The following is a 25,307-nucleotide window of genomic DNA, read 5'->3' on the forward strand; positions in this document are numbered from 1 at the left end:
ATCAGGGGTTATATTGAATGCTTTACATTTTCCTCCAGTACTCCTCTAGGTCAGGGCTGGCCAAACCAATCCTCGAGATCTACCAACAGTTCATGTTTTCCAGGCCTTCTGGAGATCTGTAGAATTGTCAGTTAGGAATGAATGCAGCACATCTTAATTAGTAATGACTACACCTGTGCACCAGCTAGGTGGTCTGGAAAATGTGAACTGTTGGTAGATCTCGAGGACCGGTGTGGCCACCCCTGCTCTAGGTAGTTAACTTCTACATTTCATGTGCCTATCTATCAGTATGAATCAGTAACTTAAGGATACTTGTGGATAAGGTATTACCATTTGCACCAGCACTCACTAACAGTAGTAAATTGGCAGCTAGATTGTACTTATAGTCATTTTGTGATCAAACCTCAGAAAATGCTGTTTCCAGAGGATTGGCTGTTTACTGCATATGCACCAAGTGATGCATTCCGGAGCTTGGATGCGGTGGGCAACGCCATCTTTAGATGGTGATCCCCTATAGAAGCCAATTGGCTTCTAGTCACATTTCCCCAAGAGGAATCAAATTCGATCCCTCCCAGTACTCCCCACAGCACTCAGCACATGCGCAAAAGGGCTCCTGGGTCCTAAACCTGGAAATCCTATCGTAAAGGACAGATTTTACTGGGAGGGCTGTACTTTGAGTGTGATGAGTCATGCATCCCACCCTTTGTGTTGATTGTTTATTTCCGTTACTTAAATGCATAGATTCAGATAAGCATACATGTTTCTGCACATTTATGAATCATAATTTGTCTGTGTTACCATTTGTGAAAATGCTCTGCAGTACCAGCTAAGAACGACAAGTGACGGTTGTAAATGAATTGTCCTTTAGCAGAAAGTGCACTTAGAGACCTGCAAGTTTGGATTTCAATTTCTCTGGTCTTGTTTTGTTTGCCAGCTCATTCATTTTAGTGTAGTCACTCATGATTCCGCTTCCTCTAACCTAACAAATTCAGCTTTGTCCCTCACAATTAATGAGTTGGCTTGGCTGGAAGTTGAGCGTCTCTGAAAGCTACTCCCGTCAAGTACTTCTCACCTTAAAAAGGTTGCATAGACTCTTTGTACAAAATATATCAATTTAGATAATGTAAACCTTATTTGTAGGTTTATGGTAGTAATGTTATCGTATTTATTTTGCTGTGCCATTGATATGATGGACAGGATGTATCCACATCCTGCCCCCTATTGATGCATACCAGTGTTTAATAATGCCGTTAGTCCTATTGCGCCTAAGCAGCCATCATCCTGCACATACACAAGCTGCGGGGGGAAAGGATCCCTTTCCTGGGAAGCATCATTAAAAAAAAACGCACCATAGGCAACGCCATCTATAGATGATACTACCTAGCAAACAGAAGAACCAGAATACCCGCTAGACCACGCTTTCCGGAGCTTGCGGCATACGGGTACATCGCAGACCCATAGAATTCCATGGGGAATGCAGTGCTGTCAGTCCACAGCGGATATCGCCGATATGTGCTGCGGATCACTTTAACACATACGAGGAAACAAATGTATTGCAGCAGGCCTCTGAAAACTGGACTTTTCGGTGGGCTTACTGCATTTTATTATTGATGCATCCTGCCAATCACATATGATGTGTCGAAGTCTTAATCAGCTTTAACAGAGAGATATATATATATAGAATAGATAGAATATTTGAAATCATGTGTTAATGAAAACAATAACAATGAGGAGCCTTGTACATTCCTATAATTATTTAGAATGAAATATACTGTATTTAATTTTTTAGAGCATATTTTTTATATTTCCTTTTGAAAAGAAGATAATCCCATCATTCACTGAGAAAGCACACCGACACGGAATTAAATGTACAAAAGACCATGTATTTTTATTACAGAAATGGAACAGCAAGTTGGTATTATTTTGAGTGGAACATATACATAAAAATATTAAAGTGTATAATGATTATATTATAATATAAACCCCATATACCCCTTTTAATCCTGTGCAGTGAAGAGATCATCTTCTATAAGACCATAGCACCAATATCCAATATCACAGCTCATCTTTGACCTGCAGGATATAAAAAGGGAATTAAAAATAAACTGTCATTTTCATTTGAGTACTTTTTAGGATACTCACAAAAAGTTAATGTTTACCGATAGATATATATATATATATATATATATATAGATAGATAGATAGATAGATAGATAGATAGATAGATAGATATAATGTGTGTGCCTATTTGCAGATTTTTGCATTTGTGCTTTAACAGCAAGCAGTACTGACACGGCTATCTGGCCACCTCAGGTGCCGCTGTGGCTGCCAGCATTGCTCAACATTTGCTATAGTGATTCTCTGTGACAGAAGGGTCTATCATTTTGCTTAATGAAACAATTTGTCTTTCATGACATACAGATGTAGCCATGCCCATCTGTCTGCTATGCGCCGTGCTGCATTGTGGCATGCTACATGGCGTGCCGGGCTATGACTATTTGCAGGCCATCTTAACAGCAGTTTAGGCCCTTAACGGCAGTGTAGGTAGGGGGTGTTCTATCTTCCGCTCAGTATGTAGGACCCTGAGCAGTAATTTCTGGTGATTACTCCTATACTGCACAGATTGCGGGAGATGGGGCGGGGACAGAGGGGGGGGAGAACACTAAACCGTGGAAAGGGGCATTGGGCTGAATGAAGCGGACCCGGTACATGACTTCCAGGTTGGTAGGGGGTGTTTAATACGCAGGGGTGGATAGTGGAGTTGGCTTAATATTTATCATTTTCCTGTGGGAGGGCAGCTTGCTTGACTGCAGATATCTCCAGTTCCTGGAAATAGATTTCTTAGCTTCAAATGGGATACAAAAACTAGAGAGTGCCACCTTTCAGGAGCTGATGCAGACTTGGAGATCAGAATTCAGGAGCCAGAGCAATACACTGCGTGTGGAGCTGGAGCAGGGACCAGCTGCTGGAAAGCTGATATCTCTGGTTCTGGGCACAGTAGTGACAAGCTGCCAGTGACCACCAAAAGGGGAGAGTCCCAGTGTTTGGAGTGTACCCTCAGAAAAACGCTAAGTCAGACAGAACCTGAGATATCTGGCTGGGAAGAGCAATTAATAGGCTCGGATGGGGACCACTGCTTTGAAGTTGGATATCTCCGGTCCCCCAGGGCCGATTTTCAAAAATGTGATACCCCTGGAAAAAGGAGACCTTCAGCTATCAGCCTAGGCAACTGCCCACTGAGCCCATACGAAAAGACGGGCATGACTATTTGCAGCCTGGGATCTCTTCATTAATTCTATTAGGAATTAATGGAGCGATCGCAGGCTGTGAATATTCAGAGCCTGGCATGCCATGCAGCAAACAGTGTTGCAGCATGCCTCATCACAGCAAAGATTAGCATGGCTATACCTGTAGATTTGAGCTATATTCCACTATTACAGATTGACAGACTAAAGAAGGACTAAATTATTGTTTGTAAACAGTTATAGCAGTAACCAATCCAGGCGATTTGTGTAAAGGTGTATACACATGGTGCAATGTAACCTTACGATTTTGACTATATAGTCAAAATCGTAAGGAAAGTTAGAGCAAATCGCACCGTGTGTACACAGCTTGTGATACTGATGCGCGCTCCCATGGAGTCGGTATCGCAAGAAAAGATAGACTGTGCAGAAAAGACAATTTTTACTATATAGTGTACAATCTAGTACATACTCTAGTATAGTCAAAATATCACAGTCAAAATCTCAAGTAAATATAGTCAATATTGGTGGTTCTGGGCTCCGGGGAGTTTAAGGGAAATTGCGAAGTCATAACTGGCACATACTGTAGTCAATCTCACCGTGTGTATGCACCTTTAGAACTTGCTTACCTTTTACGTGTGTTGGTGGGGGGTTTGCTTGGAGGACAGTGAGGTGGACAGGATATTCATAGCACAGCGACATTAAAAGATTTGAAGGCTGTCGGAGAGTCTGATCAGGCATGGTGAGGAATTTCATAAGTGGGTAATGGCTCAGGAGAAGTCTTGCAGGAGTAGCAGGTGGGTATCACATATACAGTGTGGCTCAGGTAAGAAGTAGATTTAAGTGGGTGATTTGAGATGTATGACCGAGTGGTGGTGTTGAGAGATTTGTAGCTAAAGGTAGGTACACACTAGACGATTCGCTCCGTGAGCAATATCGTCTAGTGTTTTCCCTTGACTGCCGGACAGCCGATATAGTGCGTACACACTGAACGATACCGATAACAATATCGTTCAGTGATGTCATGCCGCAGCCTGCCCAAACATGCAGTTTTTGACAATATAATCCAAATCGAGCTGCATGCACAGGTGACGGCAATATCGTTAACGACCGTCGGGAGCACGCATCGTTAACAATATAGTGCATACTCACTGGGCGATATTACAAAAGCTATCACTCAGAATTGTGAAAATGAGCAATATAGTTTAAAATATTGCCCAGTGTGGGTGAGCAATTACATTTGGATCCTGGAGGACATGGGAGCCAGTGTAGGTATTTACAAAGTAGTAAGGCAGCAGTGAGAAGGAAAGTCAGTCTTGCTGTGGCACTGGGATTCTTTGAAGAAGCAGGAACAGGCAGCTGTGGGGAATTGTCAGATTGCATTGGTAAAGCAGCAGATGGTAAGAGAGTTGATAAGAATTTTAGTAACAGATCGGGAAAGAAAAGGACATAGGGCAAGATGTATCATGCAATGTAAAGAGTAGACGAGTGGAAACCAATCGGCTTTTACTTGAATTAATTAGTTGTACAGTGAGAAAAGCATAGACTGAGGACAGAGCGGAGAGTGGAAGGGATGATGTCACACAAGTGGGGATATAAAAGGAGTGTTTCAATAGGAAGAAAAGTATTTTTGTATACACTAGAAAGTTCCATGCGTATGATGATGATCAGCAGCAGCTATATGGATCCTTTGCACCATGTATTTTACCATTATGATAATAATCAGAATCAGCTTTATTTCCAGGTATACTCGCATATACTAGAAATTGTTTGCTTAATAAGCAAGAACCTCAGAGCTGCATCTAATGTGTATGTGTGATGAGAGTGTATACCTTGCAAGAGGGTGTGGTAACAGATGCTGGAAGTACCGCACATGAGGTTGATACATAAACTAAGAGAGCTTGGTCTCGGAAACACAATTTGGTTGGAAATAGAGAACAGAGAGTTTGGTCAATGGTAAGTATTCCAACTGGGCTAAAGTATTAAGTCGTGTACCTCAAGGTTCTGTACTAGGGCCTCTTCTATTTAACATATTTATAAATGACCTGGGAGACGAATTTGAGAGCAAAGTGTCCATTTTCGCAGATGACACTAAACTGTGTAAAATAATAAAAACATATAGAGATGTTGACTGTCTACAGAATGTCTTAATCAAATTGGAAGTTTGGGCTGAAAAGTGGAGTATGAGGTTTAATATAGAGAAATGTAACATGTAATTTACAAATTTAATGGGGAAATTGTAGGCGTATCATGGAGAACGATTTGGGGGTTACTCATCGACAATAGACTTGGTAATAGTGCCCAGTGTGAGTATGTAGTAGTAAAGGCTAATAAGGTATTAGCATGCATAAAACGGGGGATGGAGACAAGGGAAGAAAGTGTAATCCTGCCACTATATAATTTATAAATCATTGGTACCGACACTTTTGAAATACTGTGTGCAGTAATGGGCACGTCACTATAAAAAAGACATATAGTGCATCCAGGAAAGTATTCACAGCACTTCACTTTCTCCACATTTTGTTATGTTACAGCCTTATTCCAAAATGGAATAAATTCATTTTTGTCCTCAAAATTCTACACACAATACCCCATAATGACAACGTGAAAAAAGTTTTTTTGAGATTTTTGCAAATTTATTAAAAATAAAAAAACTAAGAACTAAGGGTTGGACGAATTTTTAGCTGAAAAAGAAATCCAGGGATACGACCTCTATAATTAGATTAAATATAGGTTGAACTCGATGGACAAACTGTCTCTTTTCAACTTTAACAACTATGGGCCTAATTCAGATCTGATCGCAGCAGCAAATTTGTTAGCAGTTGGGCAAAACCATGTGCACTGCAGGGGGGGGGGGGGGGGGGGGCAGATATAACATGTGCAGAGAGAGTAAGATTTGGGTGTGATGAGTTCAAACTGAAATCTACATTGCAGTGTAAAAATAAAGCAGCCAGTATTTACCCTGCACAGAAACAATAACCCACCCAAGTCTAAGTCTCTCTACACATGTTATATCTGCCCCACCTGCATAATGAGGTAGCGGGTGACTGTCATATACTGATAACACACACAAAACAAAGAACAAAAACATTAGGGATTGCTGGTATATGATGCTTGTAGTAGGTATCGACAGCAGCTTGTGATGCAATATTGCAATCAGTGATGCGCAGAAAATCAGACTATTACTACAAACAAAATGACATATAACAAATACAAATAGCGCAGTGCATAAACATAGGAAATAAAACATGAAACATACAGTGTGTGTGAGAGGGGGGGGGGGAAGGGGGGGGTTAAGGATGGGGGGGGGGGGGGGGGTGAGGTACAGAGGGGCAAAATCCTGTGGGGAAAAAAACAGTTTTGACAGTGAAAACGGCTGTTGCTACCAAGGTGGCAGTTGGTCTTAAGCTGGGTACTTGAGTGACAGGCATTAATTTCGACATCGGACTCCATGCCCATCAGCCCAGATTGCCTGTACACACTGGAATTATGTTAATGAAGGCAGGAACTATAATGTTCCATCCTTCATTAGCATACTACAGCACATCAAACCTGACGATGCTGCTAGCAACCATGGACACCAGCATATATCGGGCATACACCCTGCCCGATACGCGCCAATGTGAGCAATACGTCGTTCCAATCTGCCAGATCAGGCAGCATATCACTCAGTGTGTACCCAGCTTTAGAGAGGTCTTAGGTGGCTGCTCATAAAAGTCAGTTGTAATAAGCCATGAGAGGTCACTTGGTGGTAAACTCATCTCCATTCTTAGGACGCTAGAGGGGGCGGAGTGCCATTGCGTGCTCGGCTGGACTTGGTCAGTGTTTACTCCTATAAAGACGGTTTGCTGCGTCCATGTGGTGTGTTTCACCTTAACTGTGCTGTCTTTTTCAAGGATCAAGCATGGATGTGCAAGTCAACAAATACCTCCTTCAAAGGAATAAACATTCTGTCAAAGTCCAGCAGAAGCAACCTTAGGACACGCAAGGAAAAATAAGCATTAACTGCACCCTCTTCTGGGGCTTATCATGCAGGGTAACACATACATTTCGGGCACTTAACCCAGAATGTATTCCATAAATATATTTATTTCATGTGCCCAAAGTTATTTTCTCTTACGTCCTAGAGGATGCTGGGGTCCATTTTAGTACCATGGGGTATAGACGGTTCCGCAGGAGCCTTCGGCACTTTAAGACTTTTCAACAGTGTGAACTGGCTCCTCCCTCTATGCCCCTCCTCCCGACCTCAGTTTAGAAAATGTGCCCAGGAGACTGGATGCACACTAGTGGAGCTCTACAGAGCTTTGCTGGAAAAAGACTTTCTTAGTTTTTTTTTATTTTACAGGGAAGCTGCTGGCAACAGCTTCCCTGTTTCGTGGGACTTAGGGGGGGAAGTAGGAACCAACTTCTCAATTAGTTAATGGTTCTGCTTCCACTGACAGGACACCATTAGCTCCTGAAGGGTACTGAACACAGTCCAAGCCTGGCCAGCTTTCACTCCCACAGCACTGCCGCGACCCCCTAACAGAGCCAGAAGTCAGAAGGCTGGTGAGTATATTACCGGAGTCTTGCAGAGAGGGGATCCTCCGGTTATCATTGGCGGCATACAGGTACATGCGTAGCGCGCGCCATGTCTCTCAGCACAAGGGTGCACAGCGCGGGGGGGGATTTGGGCGGACGGACGCACCCTGAGGGCATGTTTTAAAACCTTACTCTCACTGGCAAAAAGGGTACATACATCATACTTACCGATATTCTGGCTGCTCTCTGCGGGAGAGAGCAGCCAGGTCGGCTCAGCGGGCGGGCAGCGGAGGCTGTGCTGTAAAGGAGGGGGTGGCCGGAGGTGGGACAGGGGCGGAGCAAGGGTGTGACGGGGTGGAGCAAGGGCGGGGTCACAGTGACACCTCCTTTAAGCCACGCCCCCGCTCTGTAATGCCGCGATCACCAGCATTACACTGCAGGGGGCGTGGCTATGATGACGCGATTCAGCAAGAATCGCGTCATCGACTGCCCGGACCGCCCACTTTACACACTAAGTGGGCGGACAGGCAGGGGGGACCCCGCAAATCGGGAGACTTGCCTGCTCTTCCGGGGGGCCGGGAGGGTCACCCGATTTTCGGGAGCCTCCCGGCCATTCCGGGAGAGTAGGCAAGTATGACATACATGTACAGTCGCTGATGTGCCATCCCCAGCCAGTATAAATATTACATTGCTGAGGCTGAAGGGCGGGGCTTCTCCTCAGACTTGCCAGAACACTCACTCGGTGCCATTTTCTCCTGCAGAAACTCCAGTGTGAAGCTCCTAAACGCTGTTTCTCCTCATGACAACACTGATACAAGTACAGGGTGTTATAGAAGGAGCAGAGAGTGTTCATTATAATTAGGTCTATTATTGGTATATGTTCTCTAAGTGGGTAATATTTCCACAATTCACAATAAGGCGCAGTGTGTGGACTGGCAGATCCCTCTGTGTCTCTCTGACAGACTTTAGTGTGGATCTGTCCCCAATAGCTCCCGTGTGTGTGTGTGTGTGTGTGTGTGTGTGTGTGTGTGTGTGTGTGTGTGTGTGTGTGTGTGTGTGTGTGTGTGTGTGTGTGTGTGTGTGTGTGTGTGTGTGTGTGTGTGCAAGTGTGTAACATGTCAGACATTGGGGAGGGTTCTTCCCAGGAAGAACCCATTTTAGATGAAGAGGGTAATGTGGTGGCCCTTCCCTCTCAGAAGGAGCCGGAGTGGGTGAGAATGTTGCAAAAGAATATGTCAATGCTTGCAAAGAAATTCTCTGAGTCTGAACAACAGACTAAATATTGGAGGCAGTCTGTGGAGGATGCACTGTTTACTGACCCCTCCATATAATCCACTCGGGTCCCATCCAGTTCCCAGAAAAGGTCTCTGGCCCAGATAATTCAAGGAGACACAGCCACATATTCGACTATGACGTCGACACTAGGGATTTGAGAGGGGTAGACCCCAAATTAGCCAAAAGCATACAATGTATGATAGTTGCTATAAAGGAAGTGTTGTAGCTTCCTGAAACAACACTGGTCCCAGAGGAAAAGGATTATTTTAAATTAAATAAAAAGCAGGTTGTGACTTTTCCTCCTTCAAAGGATTTGAATGCGTTCTTTGAAGAATCCTCGGCTAACCCTGAGAAGAAATGTACCCTTCCCAGAAGGATACGTGTAGCGTACCCTTTCCCTGAGGAAGACAGGCACAAATGGGAGATACCCCCAATAATAGATACCTCAGTTTCTCAGCTGTCTAAGAAAATAGTTTTGCCTGCCCCTGGTTCAGCCTCCTTAAAAGATCCAGCTGACCGTAAATTCCATATATACGGCTAACGGAACGGTGCTCAGGCCCACCATTGCTTGTGCGTGGGTAGGTAACGCTGTGGAAAAATGGTCTGACAACTTGCTTGTTAACATAGACACAGTTGACAGGGATGAAATAGTCCTAACTCTCGGCCATATCAAAGATGCTGCAGGTTACTTAGTTCAAGCTATGAAGGATATTGGGTTGCTGAGTTCAAGATCCTCCGCTATGGCGATTTCAGCCCGCAGTGCGCTGTGGATCCGCCAATGGAATGCTGATGCGGAATCAAAAAAGAATACTGAGGCGCTTCCTTACAATGGAGAAGCCCTCTTTGGAGACAAGCTGCATGCCATGATTTCAACAACTACATCAGGCAAGTCAGCCTTTCTGCCTTCCGCAGCTGCTCCACCTAGGAAAGAATTTCATTCTCATATGATGCAATCCTTTCGGCCCAACAAGTCCAAAAAGGCAAAGGGTACCCCCTTCTTCGCAGGAAGAGGTAGAGGAAGAGGTAAAAAATCTACAACACCATCAGGCTCGCAGGAGCAGAAGTCAACAGCCACTTCTGCTAAAACCTCAGCATGACGCTGGGGCTCCCCTGCGGGAGTACGATCGGGTGGGGGCACGTCTACTGTCTTTCAGTCAGGTCTGGGTTCACTCAGATCTGGATCCTTGGGTATTGCAGATAGTATCCCAAGGGTACAAATTGGAATTTCAGGACCTTCCCCATGCCGATTTTTCAAATCAGCCTTACCAGCTTCTGTTCAGGAAGGGGGCAAAAGTGCTGAACGCAATACAGAAATGAAGTCAAGACACAGTAATTTCCTTAGTTCCTGTGTCACAACAGGAAAAAGGGTTTTATTCAAGCATGTTTGTAGTGCCGAAACCGGATGGCTCGGTCAGACCGATTTTAAACCTAAAGACTCTGAACCTTTATTTGAAAAGGTTCAAATTCAAGATGGAATCCCTAAGAGCGGTGATCTCCAGCTTAGAGGAAAAGGAATTTCTGGTATCGATGGACATCAAAGATGCTTATTTACATGTTCCCATCTACTCGCCGCATCAGGCATACCTGAGGTTTGCGGTGCAGGACTGCCACTACCAGTTCCAAACATTGCCTTTCGGGCTCTCCACAGCTCCGAGAATATTCACCAAGGTGATGGTGGAGATGATAGTTCTTCTTCGTAAGAAAGGAGTCAAAGTCATCCCATACTTGGACGATCTCCTCATAAAAGCGAGATCCAGGGAGAAACTAGTGTAGAACATTGCACTTTCCCTGACGGTGCTTCAACAGCACGGTTGGATCATAGACCTTCCAAGGTCACAATTGGAACCCACAATGAGGTTATCATTTCTGGGAATGGTATTGGACACGGAAGCACAGAAAGTATTCCTGCCGGTGGAAAAGGCTCTGGAGATCCAGAGGATGGTCAAACAAGTTTTGAAACCAGCACGCGTATCGATTAATCGGTGCATCCGCCTGCTGGAGAGGATGGTAGTGGCCTGTGAGGCTCTACAGTTTGCCCGATTCCACGCCAGGGTGTTCCAATGGGACCTACTGGACAAGTGGTCCGGATCACACCTACACATGCACCGGAGGATAATACTGTCAACAAAAGCCAGTGTTTCACTCTTGTGGTGGCTTCAAAGTTCTCACCTCCTGGAGGGACGCAGGTTCGGGATTCAGACTTGGATCCTGGTGACCACAGATGCAAGCCTCTGAGGTTGGGGAGCAGTCACGCAAGGGGAAAGCTTCCAAGGACGATGGTCAAGTCAAGAAGTACTCCTTCACATAAACATTCTGGAATTGAGAGCTGTGTACAACAGCCTTCATCAAGCGGCACACCTTCTTCAAGGTCGTCCCATACAGATACAATCAGACAATGTAACGGCAGTAGCTTACATAAACCGCCAGGGCGGAACAAAAAGCAGAACGGCAATGGCAAAGGTGACAAAGATACTCCTCTGGGTAGAAAGACATGCAAAAGCTCTGTCAGCAATTTTCATTCCGGAAGTGGACAACTGGGAAGCAGACTTCCTCAGAAGACATGATCTCCATCCAGGAGAATGGGGCCTCCACCCAGAAGTCTTTGCAGAGGTAGCAGATCGTTAGGGCATTCTTCAAGTAGATATGATGGCATCACGTCTCAACAAGAAGCTTCAGAAATATTGTTCCAGGTTGAGAGACCCACAAGCAATAGCACTGGTGACCCAGTGGGTGTTTCAGTCGGTGTATCTGTTCCCTCCACTTCCACTAATACCAAAAGTTCTCACGATCATCAGAAGAACAAGGGTTCGAGCAATTCTCATTGCTCCAGACTGGCCAAGGAGGGCTTGGTATCCAGATCTTCAGGAGTTATTACTGGAAGATCCCCAGCCTCTTCCTCTTCACGAGGACCTGCTTCAGCAGGGGCCGTTTGTTTATCAAGACTTACCGCGGCTGCGTTTGACGGCATGGCTGTTGAGTGCCAGATCCTAGCCCGTAAGGGTATACCCAATAAGGTCATTCCCACACTTATTCTGGCCAGGAAAGGTGTAACGTCCAAACATTACCATCGTATTTGAAGAAAATATGTATCTTGGTGTGAATCCAAGAAGTCTCCTGCGGTGGAGTTTAAATTAGGACGTCTTCTCCTATTTCTACAGGCGGTGTGGATGCTGGCTTGAGATTAGGGTCTATCAAGGTCCAAATTTCGGCCTTGTCCATTTTCTTTCAGAAACAGTTGGCTTCCCTTCCTGTGGTCCAGACGTTCGTGAAGGGGGTTCTGCGCATCCAACCTCCCTTTGTGCCTCCTGCAGCGCCATGGTATCTTAATGTGGTGTTGCAGTTCCTTAAATCGGACTGGTTTGAGCCTCTACAAGAGGTAGAGTTGAAGTTTCTCACTTGGAAAGTGGTCATGCTGTTGGCCTTGGCCTCAGGCACACGAGTGTCTGAATTAGGGGCTCTGTCACACAAGAGTCCTTATTTGATTTTTTATGAAGATAGAGCTGAACTGTGGACACATCAGCATTTTATTCCAAAGGTTGTGTCTTATTTCCATATCAACCAACCTGTGGTGGTGCCAGTGGCTTCTGACACCTCAGCCGTTTCAAAGTCCTTGGATGTCGTCAGGGCGTTGAGGACTTATGTTGCGGGAACAGCTCGGATAAGGAAAACGGAATCTTTGTTTGTCCTCTATGACCCCAACAAGATTGGGGGTCCTGCTTCTAAGCAGACTATTGCGCGCTGGATTAGAGGTACCATTCAGCACGCTTATTCCACGGCAGGATTGTCGTTACAGAGTTCGGCAAAGGCCCACTCTACAAGGAAAGTGGGTTCTTCCTGGGCGGCTGCCCGGGGTGTCTCGGTGTTGCAAATTTGCAGAGCAGCTACTTGGTCAGGGGCAAACACGTTTGCTAAGTTTTACAGGTTTGACACCTTGGCTGCTGACGACCTTCAATTTGGTCAGTCAGTTCTTCAGGAACTTTAGCACTTTCCCGCCCGTACTAGGAGCTTTGGTACATCCCCATGGTACTAAAATGGACCCCGGCATCCTCTAGGATGTAAGAGAAAATAGAATTTTAATTACCTACCGGTAATTCATTTTCTCGTAGTCCGTAGAGGATGCTGGGCGCCCGCCCAGTGTTCATATTTCCTGCAGAATTACGTTTTTTCTTTTTACACAGGTTATCATGTGTTAAGATGTTTTACAGCAGTTGCTGTTACGTTATGCATGCACGTTGGCATGGGTTATGTTAAAGGCCATGTTAGGCGACATGTTTTTGGTATGGTGTGAGCTGGTGTGAATCTCGCCACTAGTTTAATGTAAATTCTTCTCTCGAAGTTGTCCCTCTCCTCGGGCACAGTTCCTATACTGAGGTCTGGAGGAGGGGCATAGAGGGAGTTCACACTGTTGAAAAGTCTTAAAGTGCCGAAGGCTCCTGCGGAACCGTCTATACCCCATGGTACTAAAATGGACCCCAGCATCCTCTATGGACTACGAGAAAAGGATTTACCGGTAGGTAATTAAATTCCTATTTTTTTGTACTATATGCACGTTTAGAAGGGATCAAATCAGGATTCTGGCAGTCGGAATACCAACGCCGGAATTCTGATTCCGGGATCCTCACATGGGTCGCAATGCTGGCATCAGGATCCCGAACGAAGTACTGCTGGCATTGCAGCAAGGTAAGGGAAGGTTGGGGTTAGTAATCACCGGGAAGGGTCAGGGTTAAGCTATGGGAGAGGGTTAGGTTTAGGCTGCAGGGAGGCGGGTTAGGGTTAGGCTGCAGGGGAGTGTGTGTGTGTGTGGGGGGGGGGGGATAGGGTCAGGCTGAGAGTAAGGAAGGTTAGGGATTAGGGGTAGCATAGTTACCTGGTAGGTGTCAGTATCCTAAGCATCGGGACGCTGCTGACGGTATTCTGACTGCCAGCATCCCGAGTGCTGGGATCTCGATACCGTCCCTAAATGCTCAGCAGTTGCTGTTCCTCACACACTCAGGTGGTCAGAATGTTATTCAGAAACTGTATACATTACAGAAGGGAACCTGTAGCTGCCTGAACTGCAGAGAAAATAAAGGGTATAATAGTCATACCCCTTTCTGCTGCGGGGTACACTGGGCTCCACAGGGAATGACATTGCGGGTGTAGCATAGGATCTTGATCCAAGGCACCAACAGGCTCAAAGCTTTGACCTTCTTCCCAGAATGCATAGCGCCGCCTCCTCTATAACCCCGCCTCCGTGCACAGGAGCTCAGTTTTGTAGTTGGTGCCATGCAGTGCAGGCATACAACAGGGGGGCTGTTCCAGCAGCCCTGAGAAGAAGCTTTTAATGAAAAATTAAGACTTCAAGGGCTGCAGCAGAGACACTGACTGTGTTAGATGTCAGTCAGACATCTCCTGCTGCAGCTCCATCACTTCCCCCAGCGGCGCTGTATACTCCCGCGCCCTGGTTGCCAGGGACTTACAGCGGAGGCTCCGGTTTCTTCCAGTTAGTCACACACACACACACTACCGCTGTTCTCCTGGATCGCGTGGCCGCATTCAGGGAGGAGGTAAATGGATCCCCTCGGCAGGACCCGCTGTCAATCGCGATCCCGCATGGCGGGTGGGAGGCGGGCCGCGTGCGCTGGTGTGGACACTGTGGCAATACAAGGACCCCACTAGACCACCAGGACACAGGTTGGTTTTCTCTCATAAACAGTTTTTATAAGCCCACAGTACCCAGTGGTGAAGTCCAGCAGGGGGATAAGGCTTTGACCTGCAGCGCCTCCCCCAGCTCCAGGGCGCCATTTAGAGTAAAAGTTCCTGCCCTGGAGCTGCATCTCTCTCTCTCACTCACTCCCTGTTAGCGTTTGGGCGCCATTAGGACAAGCTGAGCTGATCCTGGGACTGTTTGGGCAAATCCTCCTCTGTACAGCCGCCTGCATGTCAGCACTGTGCATTTTGGCACTCCTCCCATTCACCCTCAGGTGTTTTAATTCACCCTAAGGTGTTTTAATTAGCTGGGTTCCTGCATTTCAGATCACACATTGATAATGCCCTATTTAGAGGTAAGTCCTGTATAAATTTATAGAATGTGATAATATTAGGGATGTGATGAAGTCACCTGGCTGCGGTACATGGGCCCGCAGATTTGCGCAAATGTGTGCTAAGAACTTCAATTATACTCCATGTTAATTGTGAGGGTTTATTTAAATTATTTTTATTATCAGTGTTCTTAGTGCTAGGAGTGTGCATCTGCATCTCTCTTCCCCTATCTCTCAGTCTGCCAGACCTGTCCTACCACTCCATCTGCCATTCCCTTGTAGAAACCCTGTGTTTGCCCCTAAATCAGTACTCAGCAGATTATGATTATATATTTTCCCTCTGATATCTGCTGCTTTTATACAAGACAAGAAGCACTGAGGGAGGGGGAGAGTAAGGATGTGTTTGAGCTAAAGTGTTATATCACAAACTAAGGGGTCTATTTACTAAGCATTGGATGGAGATAAAGTGGATGGAGATAAAGTACCAGCCAATCCGCTCCTAACTGTCATTTTTCAAACCCAGCCTGTGACATGGTATGTCGGAGCTAATTGGCTGGTACTTTATCTCCGTACAGGGCTTAGTAAATAGACCCCTAAATCTGCTACTGAACGCCCCTCTGCTTACCACTCCCCACAACACTATTGTTTAAGAACCACTGCATTAAATGCACATGATAAAATCAATGTTTTTCAATATAAAAAAGTATGCAGAAGCCATTTTTCTCACCTTATCACTTCTTTGACATGTACATGGGAAGAGGTAATCTGAATTAAGATCCACTATTTCCATCCCAGCTCTTATTTTCGGTTCACTCACCTGCAGTCGTGCATAGGCCTATATAAAAATAATGATATTAAATTAACTTGTATGTGAGGGGGAAACTACTAGGAGTGTCTGCAACAATCAACCATTTAAAAACCATCAGTATCTGGATTCCATCAAACCAGATAAAGCAACAGAATGCAATCTCAAAGTCCTTGCTCAGATGTGTTCCTCGTGTCATATAACCCACATCAGAAACTTATCAGCATGTAAAATGTATAGACTGCTTGGCTTGTCAGTGCCTCATCCTTAAATTCTCCAGTAGGGACAGCAGGTTTCAAAAGACGAGGAGTAAACTATGGACCCAATGGATCTAAAAAATGAAAAGTTAAATATACTTTTCTTATTTGGTGTCATTGAATTTCTTCCACAACCTTTATAGTTTTGGGTGTAATCATTCTTTAAGACTTGGATACTGGTGAAAGAATTCCTGAAGCTCTAGGGTGCAGGGATGGTTTATGTGCAAAATTAAAGATTTATTTTAGGTTTTATCATTTAATGGAAACCAGCCAGGCACATATTGCAAAGTACATTATAGCTCTTTTTATCACAAGACATCTTCAGCATATTTCTCTATCTGGATCTGTAAAGCATTTGATGGAGGCAAGGGTGAACTACAGCTGACTGATGTTTATATGATCAGTAATCTGGAGCCTGTTGTATTTTATGGTATTCGGAATTCTGTTATTACTGCTACTACATGACATCTCTCTAATATAGTTACAAGTTATTTGCTTGTGCTGTCTTTTATTATCAGGTTAAGACTATTAAATATTCTATAGCTATTTATGGGTCTCATATTTGGGTGAACGCTCAATAATCTTTAGTATATGATACTACATATCTGTGAGAAGTGGCAGATATAGGGGCAAATGTATCAAGAAATGTTTTTTCAGCGGTGCCTGCAAGATGGTAAAATTGTGCTGTTGCCATAGCTTTCCATGATGGCAAAATTATATAAGAACTTATTATGTGACAGAAAGAATATCTTTTCTTTACAAGTATATTTTGCTGGGTTTTACAGACGATCATTTACAATGACGGCAGCAGTGAGTGGGACGTGGGAAGCTGTGTGTTTGTAGATGATCTTCCTGTAAATAACGTTTTGCTTTATTTAAAAAAAATATATAATTTTTTAGTGCGGCACTTAACTGGTACAAGCAGATGTAGGCGTTGCCTTGAATCTAGAAGATGTTTATTAGCTCCAAATGTCTTTAAAAAGCAATCCCCTCTGAAGGTGCTTAGAAATATCACAGCATACAGATACTCCCATTTGAAGATGGGATCTGATTCAGAGATATAAGCTAATGTCACCACTACTGCAATTGCGTATGCAGTTAAAGTGTGAAATTATGCAAATGTCAGTTTAAGCATTTCCCACATGTATGAGCGTGAGCTGAACTGTGCAAAACATGAAACGCCCACTTATCCTAGCACTGTGCAGATCTGTTGACTGGTCCGTGCACTCCTCCACTGACGCTACATAGGCCCAACATCGACTGCTCAATTAAGTCCTGGGTTACTAAATATGGCCACTGTGTCTACGGTTGCCAGAGAAAACGAATCTTGTATTCTCAGCAGGTCCCGGTTGTTGCTAGGCAATCAAGACACAGTGTCTTCCACAATGCTAGGCAACCAAAATGCCGGACAGCTACGGCGGCAGCGGTAACCTAGCAGCCTGAATGACTAAGCTACACGCAGTGTTGCAGCTGCATGAAATCATTAAATACTCTGTACCATTACTGTGGATACTCTGTGTGTCTGAAGCTCAGACTCCCAGTTGTGCGTGTACCGGTTTTGCTATAGTTATTTTTGTGGTCTTAACCATGTCTTTCCCATTCTACTGTTTTTGCTCCCACAGCTCAGCATGCAAGCTCTCATTACCACGCACGGTGCCTCATCTACTGCTGCTGATACCAAGATCTCGCTCTGCCAGCTAACCCTCTGTGTGCTATTACCTTATTGGCTATTAGCCAGTTTGTATTTTCTGCCAGCCAATAATACTGCGGTCTCTGGTCAATTGTATAAGCATCCTGACTGCATCCTAAGTAGCAGTGTTTGCATACTATACTAAGGGAACAAAGGACGACTGTTATAGTCAGAAGACCCTCTCAGTAGCTCTAGGGGTCTCATACAATTTCAATGAAGTTCCATTACAGCCACAAAAACATGCATGCCCATGACACTCCCATTACCCGCGCACAATGCAGCCTCTTTTTTTATTTAATTTTGGTCACCTCTCAGTCTCCACCATATTCACAAGTGCCCTGCAGTGGTCTTCTCATATCATTGTGATTTAGTACACAACTCTGTGCAGTATCGTATACACCGTCCGTGCGTGCGCAGTAAGGGTTTCCATGGATATTTGCAAATACATAGTAGTAAAACATCAACCATCTGCGCCATTGCGTCTAACTCTGAATCAGTCCCATGGTCAGAAGATACTCTTTATGTAAAGTTCTAGCACATAAAGTAGGGTAATTCTAGCACACAGCCTCTTGACTCTAATTAGGATTCATTCCAAATCCATGTTTGTAAACACATGAAAAAATTAAGCATAAACAAAAAAATGTTTTCCAAAAGTGTATACATGCTTGATCATAATTGGTCCATTTATTTATCCTTTGACACATCTACCATTATCACACAGGAAGCAGGCTAAATTATTTTGATTTAAATACAATTTGATTTGACACATAACATCTCATTCCTTGTGGAAAACATCTGTAGCAAATTCCAATTTAGAGGAATATCCAAAGACAAAGGCACCACTGGCTTCAGAGCAAATGGTTGATCAAAGTAATGAACATGTTATTAGCAGTGTCTGGTGACAAAATAGGCTTGCTTTCCTTAACAAGATACTTTGCCACTAAATACACAGACTTTCAAAAATACTATTCTCTACAAGCGCACATTAAATACAGTTACAAAATAGATATAATAACCTGAGGAAGTGACTCTTTGTTTCAGAGAAGAAAGGGCACACTCTACTGATCAAAGTTGCAAAAGACTTCTGAAAGTTTTTTTAACTGAAAAATTTTAATGAGCTTTGGAAAGAGAAAACATTTATCATTTATTGATATAGTGCCAGCAATTTCTGCAGTGCTGTACAGAGAATATGGGCCGGGTGTAATGCCGCCAGAATTCGGCCGCCGTGCGGGATGCCGGGCGAACGCGGACATTTTTTAAAGGGGCAATCACAAGGCAAAACCATGCCTTGTAAGTGACTGCCCCTTTAAAAAGATGTCCGAATTTGGCTGGCATCCCGCACAGCCGCCGAACTCGAGCGGCATTACATCCGGCCCTATATGTCAATCACATCAGTTCATTAGAGCTCATCTAAATTCTCGAACATACAAGGACATAAACACATATGCACTTGGTTTAATTTTTTGTCAATCAAATTAACCTACCAGCATGTTTTTGAGGAGTGGGGGAAAGCCCATACAAATATGAGAGGGAGAATTTACAAACTCCACATAGACAGGCAATGGGCAGTATATGAAATTATAACCTCAGTATTAACCTACACCTATGCAGTACAGAAAACAGACACACTCCAGCAATGGAACGGACCATAAAGTAGAGATTTCGGTTATTTGGAAGTTGGTTTGTGACTACTTGATCTCAAAATTATTCTGAAGGAACTAGACAAATCTACACCCAAGCATACAGTATTAATACATGTAATTACAAAAGCTCTTATTTTAACAAAAGTACGTAGGACTAGGTGACCCTGTCCCTTCCCCATATTTTCGGCATAGGAAGAACCAAATGTTACCCTTTAAGCTACCAGAACAAACCTTCAAAACATTAAATTATTTTGACCCATGATTAATCATTCTGTCCAAGAAAAACCAACCACTTCAGGAGAGGTTAATATTCTATTATTCCATAAAGGCTTTACAGCAGCACAATTCCAGTTATACCCAGATATCTTACTAGTGTCACTAAAACATGGATATAACCTAAATCCAGACATAAAAACAACAGATAAAACTATTTTGGATTTATTTTACAGCTTCTAGGAAAACTAATATCACCCTATGGTAACTCTATTTGTTATACAAAATCTGGGAAACTGCAAACATAAATACACCTATTCATTACCTCTTACCTGCTTCTGGTATAACCCAATTTCCCCAGTTACAGATTAGGACTTGCATAGGGCCTGGGCAAAAATAGTTATTGGACTCATTCATCTATCCAGAAATCAATATAAGATTACAGGAAGAAAATAAATGTATTTCCGTATTCATGTAGCAATTCTTACAAATGAGCCCCTTTGCACACACTTACCTGCACAATACATATGACAATGGGGGTCATTCCGAGTTGATCGCTCGCTGCTGATTTTCGCAGCGTAGTGATCAGGTCAAAAACCAGCATTTATGCGCATGCGTATGCCCCGCAAATGCGCACGCGAGATGTACGGGTACAAAGCCCTTTGTGGTTGTGCACCGGTTCTAGCGAAGTTTTCAGTTGCACTGACGGCCACAAGAAGATTGACAGGAAGGGGGCGTTTCTGGGTGTCAACTGACCGTTTTCAGGGAGTGTTTGCAAAAAAGCAAGACTCGTATGAAAAAATGCAGGCGTGGCTGGGCGTTCACTGGGCAGGTGCATGACGTCAAATCCGGACACGAATAGGCTGAAGTGATCGCAAGCGCTGAGTAGGTTCAGAGCTACTCTGAAACTGCACAAACTGTTTTTGCAGAGCTCGGCTGCACAAGTGTTTGCACTTCTGCTAAGCTAAAATACACTCCCCAGTGGGCGGCGGCATAGCGTTTGCGCGCCTGCTAAAATTAGCTAGCGAGCGAACAACTCGGAATGACCCCCAATGTTCAATGTCTACATAAGTCCCCACAAAGGAGAGGAGTTATTTATTACTTCTACCAATAAGTATTAACACCCTGCACCCACCCCAATATACATGAAAATGCTTGGGAACAAGCTACATAAAATGTATATTAATGTACAGGTTATATTTGCCCATTACAAATCCTGATTCCCAATAAAACCGCTAGTACATTGTATTTCATTACTTGGAACTGTAAAAGTGAAGGTTAAAGCAATAAACATAAGATGTTAAATATTAAAATGTTCAAGGTAATGTATTTAACTATGGATATCATAAAAATTGAAAGAAAATCAACAATGTGTTGTAAAGTAATACCAGAAGACTCAGTCAGCAAAAATATTATCAAATTCCCCCAAAGACTTAAATCAGTAGCACAAATATAAGTTTAAAGGTAACCAATTTACACAACAGCAAATTCTGGACTCGGTGACCTTTATATTGCAATATTGTATTTTAAAAGAGGAAGGCGAACTTCCATGTCGGGTTAATGAGGGTCTCACACTTAGGGAGGGGCAGGAAGGACTAAAAGCTTTGCCATGAACAATTAAACAAAGTGGGTGTTGGCATAAGTGTCAGATAAAACCAGTAGACAGACTTGGAAAGAGAAGACTGACCATGATCTTTATTTTTAGGATACTATGTGGAAAGGACACTATCATTACAGAAGCTTGGAAGCATCGCTACAGGTAAAGATGACATGATACAGATGTATGAGAACTGCGAAGCTAAGGAGGAAAAAAATAAAAAAGAATTATGTCTACTGAACCAAAGAGTGAGGCCAGTGACCTACAGGACAATCTGTGTAGCAGAAAGAAGTAAAAAAAAAACCTGTACAAGGGGAGGAGAAATTTTCTCACGCGTCATTTAAGAATATTACGAGAATTTTAAAATAGGTAAAATAAAAGTAGACAGACACATAATGTGGCCTTGAAGAGTAGCAGTCTAAAAGGCATAAAATACAAAGCTATGCAGTAAATCTTGGATAATTATAGTGCTGTAATACATATATTGTATTACATAACAAAAGGTTGTAGGCAATTAACTGGTATTAAAAAATACCTTTCCTTGCAGACAGTTGAGGAACAGTACTTCAAACTGTAGGATATGTATGAATACAGATTACCAGGATATGGCAGATTGCTGTATTCTACACAAAACAAATGATACAAACTAATAATAGCAATGTAGCACTTAACTTGTAAGAACTATGTAAATCTTTAAATGGTGTGGATGCTCAACAATAAGCGCTATACATCAATTAAAATATCTGCAATAAGGTTTATTCAGAGTAAGTTTATTCATAAAGCATAAAACGTCTGCAGCATTATTAAGATTATGCTTTCTCCAAATAAGTATTTTTTTAATATCTGGAAGGCCACAATGTTGTTAAGCCCCGTTATAGTGTTAGGCACACTAGAGATCGGAACTTCGTTTAGCTATGTAGTCCCCATTGTTGTCCACTATAGACATTATACACGACAGCAGTATTATACAGTATATTGGTAGCTTGATCATGTTGAAACTTTCAATTGTTTCTATATTCATGCAGCAAAAACATATACTGTGTTGTAGTCATTTATTATACTATATCTATAGTATCTACACTTACAGCAGAAGACCCAGCATATCGCATTAATCTTATCTAGACTACTGTGTACAGATAACTCATTAGTGGATATGTTACACTAATCTAAATCTGTGACATTAATCTAGTTTTTTTAGATACATGGCGAACAAGGTCCATGGTGTCTTGATAGGAATTGAGATAAACCAAAATAAAACTACTGTGCTGCCAATCTAAACTGGGTTTGTGAAAATCATATAGATGGAGCTTTGATTGTAGAAGATAAAGTGGACATTGCACAATAACAAGAGATAGTGACACAGGTATTTGCATAACAGCGATCTCTACTGCAGTTATGAGAGTCAAGAATGTGAGGCCATGGTAAAGATAGAATTATATTAATGCATATTCTGGCCGTGATAAACTATTTTACCATGTTATACCATTATAGGAAGCAATACTCTGGTTATGATTGTGTATCATACTGGAATAATGATATTTAAAAAAATAATGTCTGTATTATTAAAAACATAATTGGAACAAGAAATCACCGTAGCGGTGATTGTACAAGGGGCTGCTATACCTTTTGTCTCAAGGCTGTTTGCTCTCATTCCTAATATTTCCCCATCATGTACTATGTTGTGTAATATGCAATTTGTTTACTCCCTGCAAACTCATTCTTCTATTTCTTCCTCAGGTTACTATTAGGCGTGATTACATCCATGCGTTTATTTATGCTTAATTGTACCCACACATGTTGCTACTTTTACTATATTTATGTATGTCATATTAGTATGATGATTTAGAGCGCTACAGTATCTATGGCACTCTATAAATAAACATTAAGGATTATATAGTGGAAGATGATGACTTTGATGTCTTTTTGTCTGATGTAATCTCCTTTTCCTTTACCCACCGTATCATCAACATTCTCATCTCATAAGTGTGTGCAGAGGATGGGGAATGGAGCAGACAAGTCAGACATGTCACATGTCACATGTCACATGTCCCTTTTAACATGCAGTGAGCCTGGTGACCAAGTAGGGATGTTTAGGGATTATTAAGTAGATATAATATATATGTGGACAAACACGTTTCACTTATAAAATAGATTTTCTTCTTCAGTTCTCTCTTATTTACTGGCATTAAGCTGCCCATGGCATTCTACAATACAATGGCATTCAGCAGGGGTACAAGTATGTACAAATATGTAGGTCTGGGCGACGTTAAGAAAATCAACTGCAAATATTATTTCTTATTTTACTGATGTCATCTATACTCTAAAGCAGGGATGGGGAACCTTCGGCCCTCTAGCTGTTGTTGAACGACACATCCCAGCATGCCCTGCAACAGTTTTAGCGTGGTCAAATAGAAAAACTGTAGCGAGGCATGCTGGTATGTGTAGTTTAACAACAGCTGGAGGGCTGAAGGTTCCCTATCCCTGCTCTAAAGAGGGTTATCTGCACCTATATATTTTTTAATTATTATTATTGTTATTAGGTGTATGATCTTGCAGGTCAGAATGGCAGTGTCTGCTAGGGAATAAAACTTTGCATCTTTTATCAGAAGGAAGTAAGGACCTAAGAAGATCTTGATATAAATTTATCTAGTTATGCACCCACATGCAGAGATTATGCAGGATGAGAGGTCGGAAGGAACACTACAGAAGGTGATCCAGGAGACAGCAGAACATTTTTTTCTCCCTGGAAAATGACTGTTTTTTTCTTTTAAACCTAATTATGGGTAACAGAGATGGAGTTCCAGTCCATAATTTGACATACTTCCCTCCTGCCCTGAATTTGGTGGGTCAATACAAACTTGAAGACATTGAAAGGGGCAGACTTTATTTTGGGGCATAACTTATTTCATCTCACTTTCACATGTGTAAAAGTTGGGAGTTTTGCTCTTAATGAAATGTCTTTTGCATTTTACTTGGAGGATGCTTGCTGTACATTGCATGTACAGATCACACCAAAAGGTTAACTAGTTGCTTCTGAGGAAAGTGGCAACTAGACACAGAAATGTGTTAAGCTTTTAGTCTGACCCTTACATGCAGCTTATAGCAAGCAGCACCCACTGTGTTACTGCGGGATCTGGTCTGAAGATCGACAGTGTCTAGGTCGACAATGTTTAGGTCGAACACTATAGGTCGACAGTCACTAGGTCGACATGGATGGAAGGTCGACAGGGTTTCTAGGTCGACATGTGCTAGGTCTAAAGGTCGACATGAGTTTTTCACATTTTTTGGGGGGGGGGATTTTTTCATACTTAACGATCCACGTGGACTACGATTGGAACGGTAAAGTGTGCTGAGCGAAGCGGAGCGAAGGCACCATGCCCGAAGCATGGCGAGCGAAGCGAGCCATGCGAGGGGACGCGGTGCACTAATTTGGGATCCCGGTCACTCTACGAAGAAAACGACACCAAAAAAAAAATCCTGAGGAAGCCGCTGAGTTTACATGCGGAGAAACGCATTGAGAGAGGTCCTAAGCACACGGACCTGGCAGTACGTCTATCTGGGACACTTATATGCAAACGAATCTGAGGTGTGGCGGGATTTAAAGGAGTAGTCGGCTGCGGTGACTCTGGCACAATATATAATCAGCTGGTTGGTGAGAACCCCTAATAATCAAGCCCGCCCAGTAACCAGTGCCCAGGACAGATTATGAGAGCCCCAGTTAGAGGGCAGTACATTAATATGGTTGCATGCCCATGTTAATTTTGGTGGATTGTAGTGACTTACTAACCAAAATCTGATATAACCTAGGTTATGGACATTGCTGGCTACACTAACAAACTGACCTAATATCTGGATGTACATGTGCATAGCTTTCTATCTGCTTATATGGACACAATTGTGACTGAATACTGGATGCTACATGCTGTGGACAATTGGAGTTTAATTGCTTCTATGCTGCAAAGTAATTGAGGGTCAAGTCCTAGTCATCAGGGGCCCCTTAGTTAAATTACATGCATGTTATCAATTGATTAACATACCAGTGAT

General features: G+C 43.1%; 1 protein-coding gene across 5 annotated transcripts in view; it reads right to left on the reverse strand.

Moving 5' to 3' along the window:
• Nucleotides 1-1,862: 1,862 nt before the first annotated feature.
• The window catches only part of POGLUT2 (protein O-glucosyltransferase 2), a 181,386-nt gene continuing 157,941 nt past the window's right edge, over nt 1,863-25,307 (reverse strand). For 3 of the 5 annotated variants that reach the window (XM_063953207.1, XM_063953209.1, XM_063953208.1), the window contains 2 exons: nt 15,786-15,893; nt 4,401-4,601 (listed from right to left, as the gene is read on the reverse strand). In XM_063953207.1, coding sequence (XP_063809277.1) covers nt 4,416-4,601; nt 15,786-15,893 — 294 coding nt within the window. In that variant the 3' untranslated portion in view covers nt 4,401-4,415. Of the gene's footprint in view, nt 2,074-4,344; nt 4,602-15,785; nt 15,894-25,307 lie in introns of those variants that run through there. The other 2 variants (XM_063953206.1, XM_063953205.1) reach the window with 2 other exon arrangements.

This window comes from Pseudophryne corroboree, chromosome 2 (genome assembly GCF_028390025.1).
Source record: "Pseudophryne corroboree isolate aPseCor3 chromosome 2, aPseCor3.hap2, whole genome shotgun sequence".
NCBI lineage: Eukaryota > Metazoa > Chordata > Amphibia > Anura > Myobatrachidae > Pseudophryne > Pseudophryne corroboree.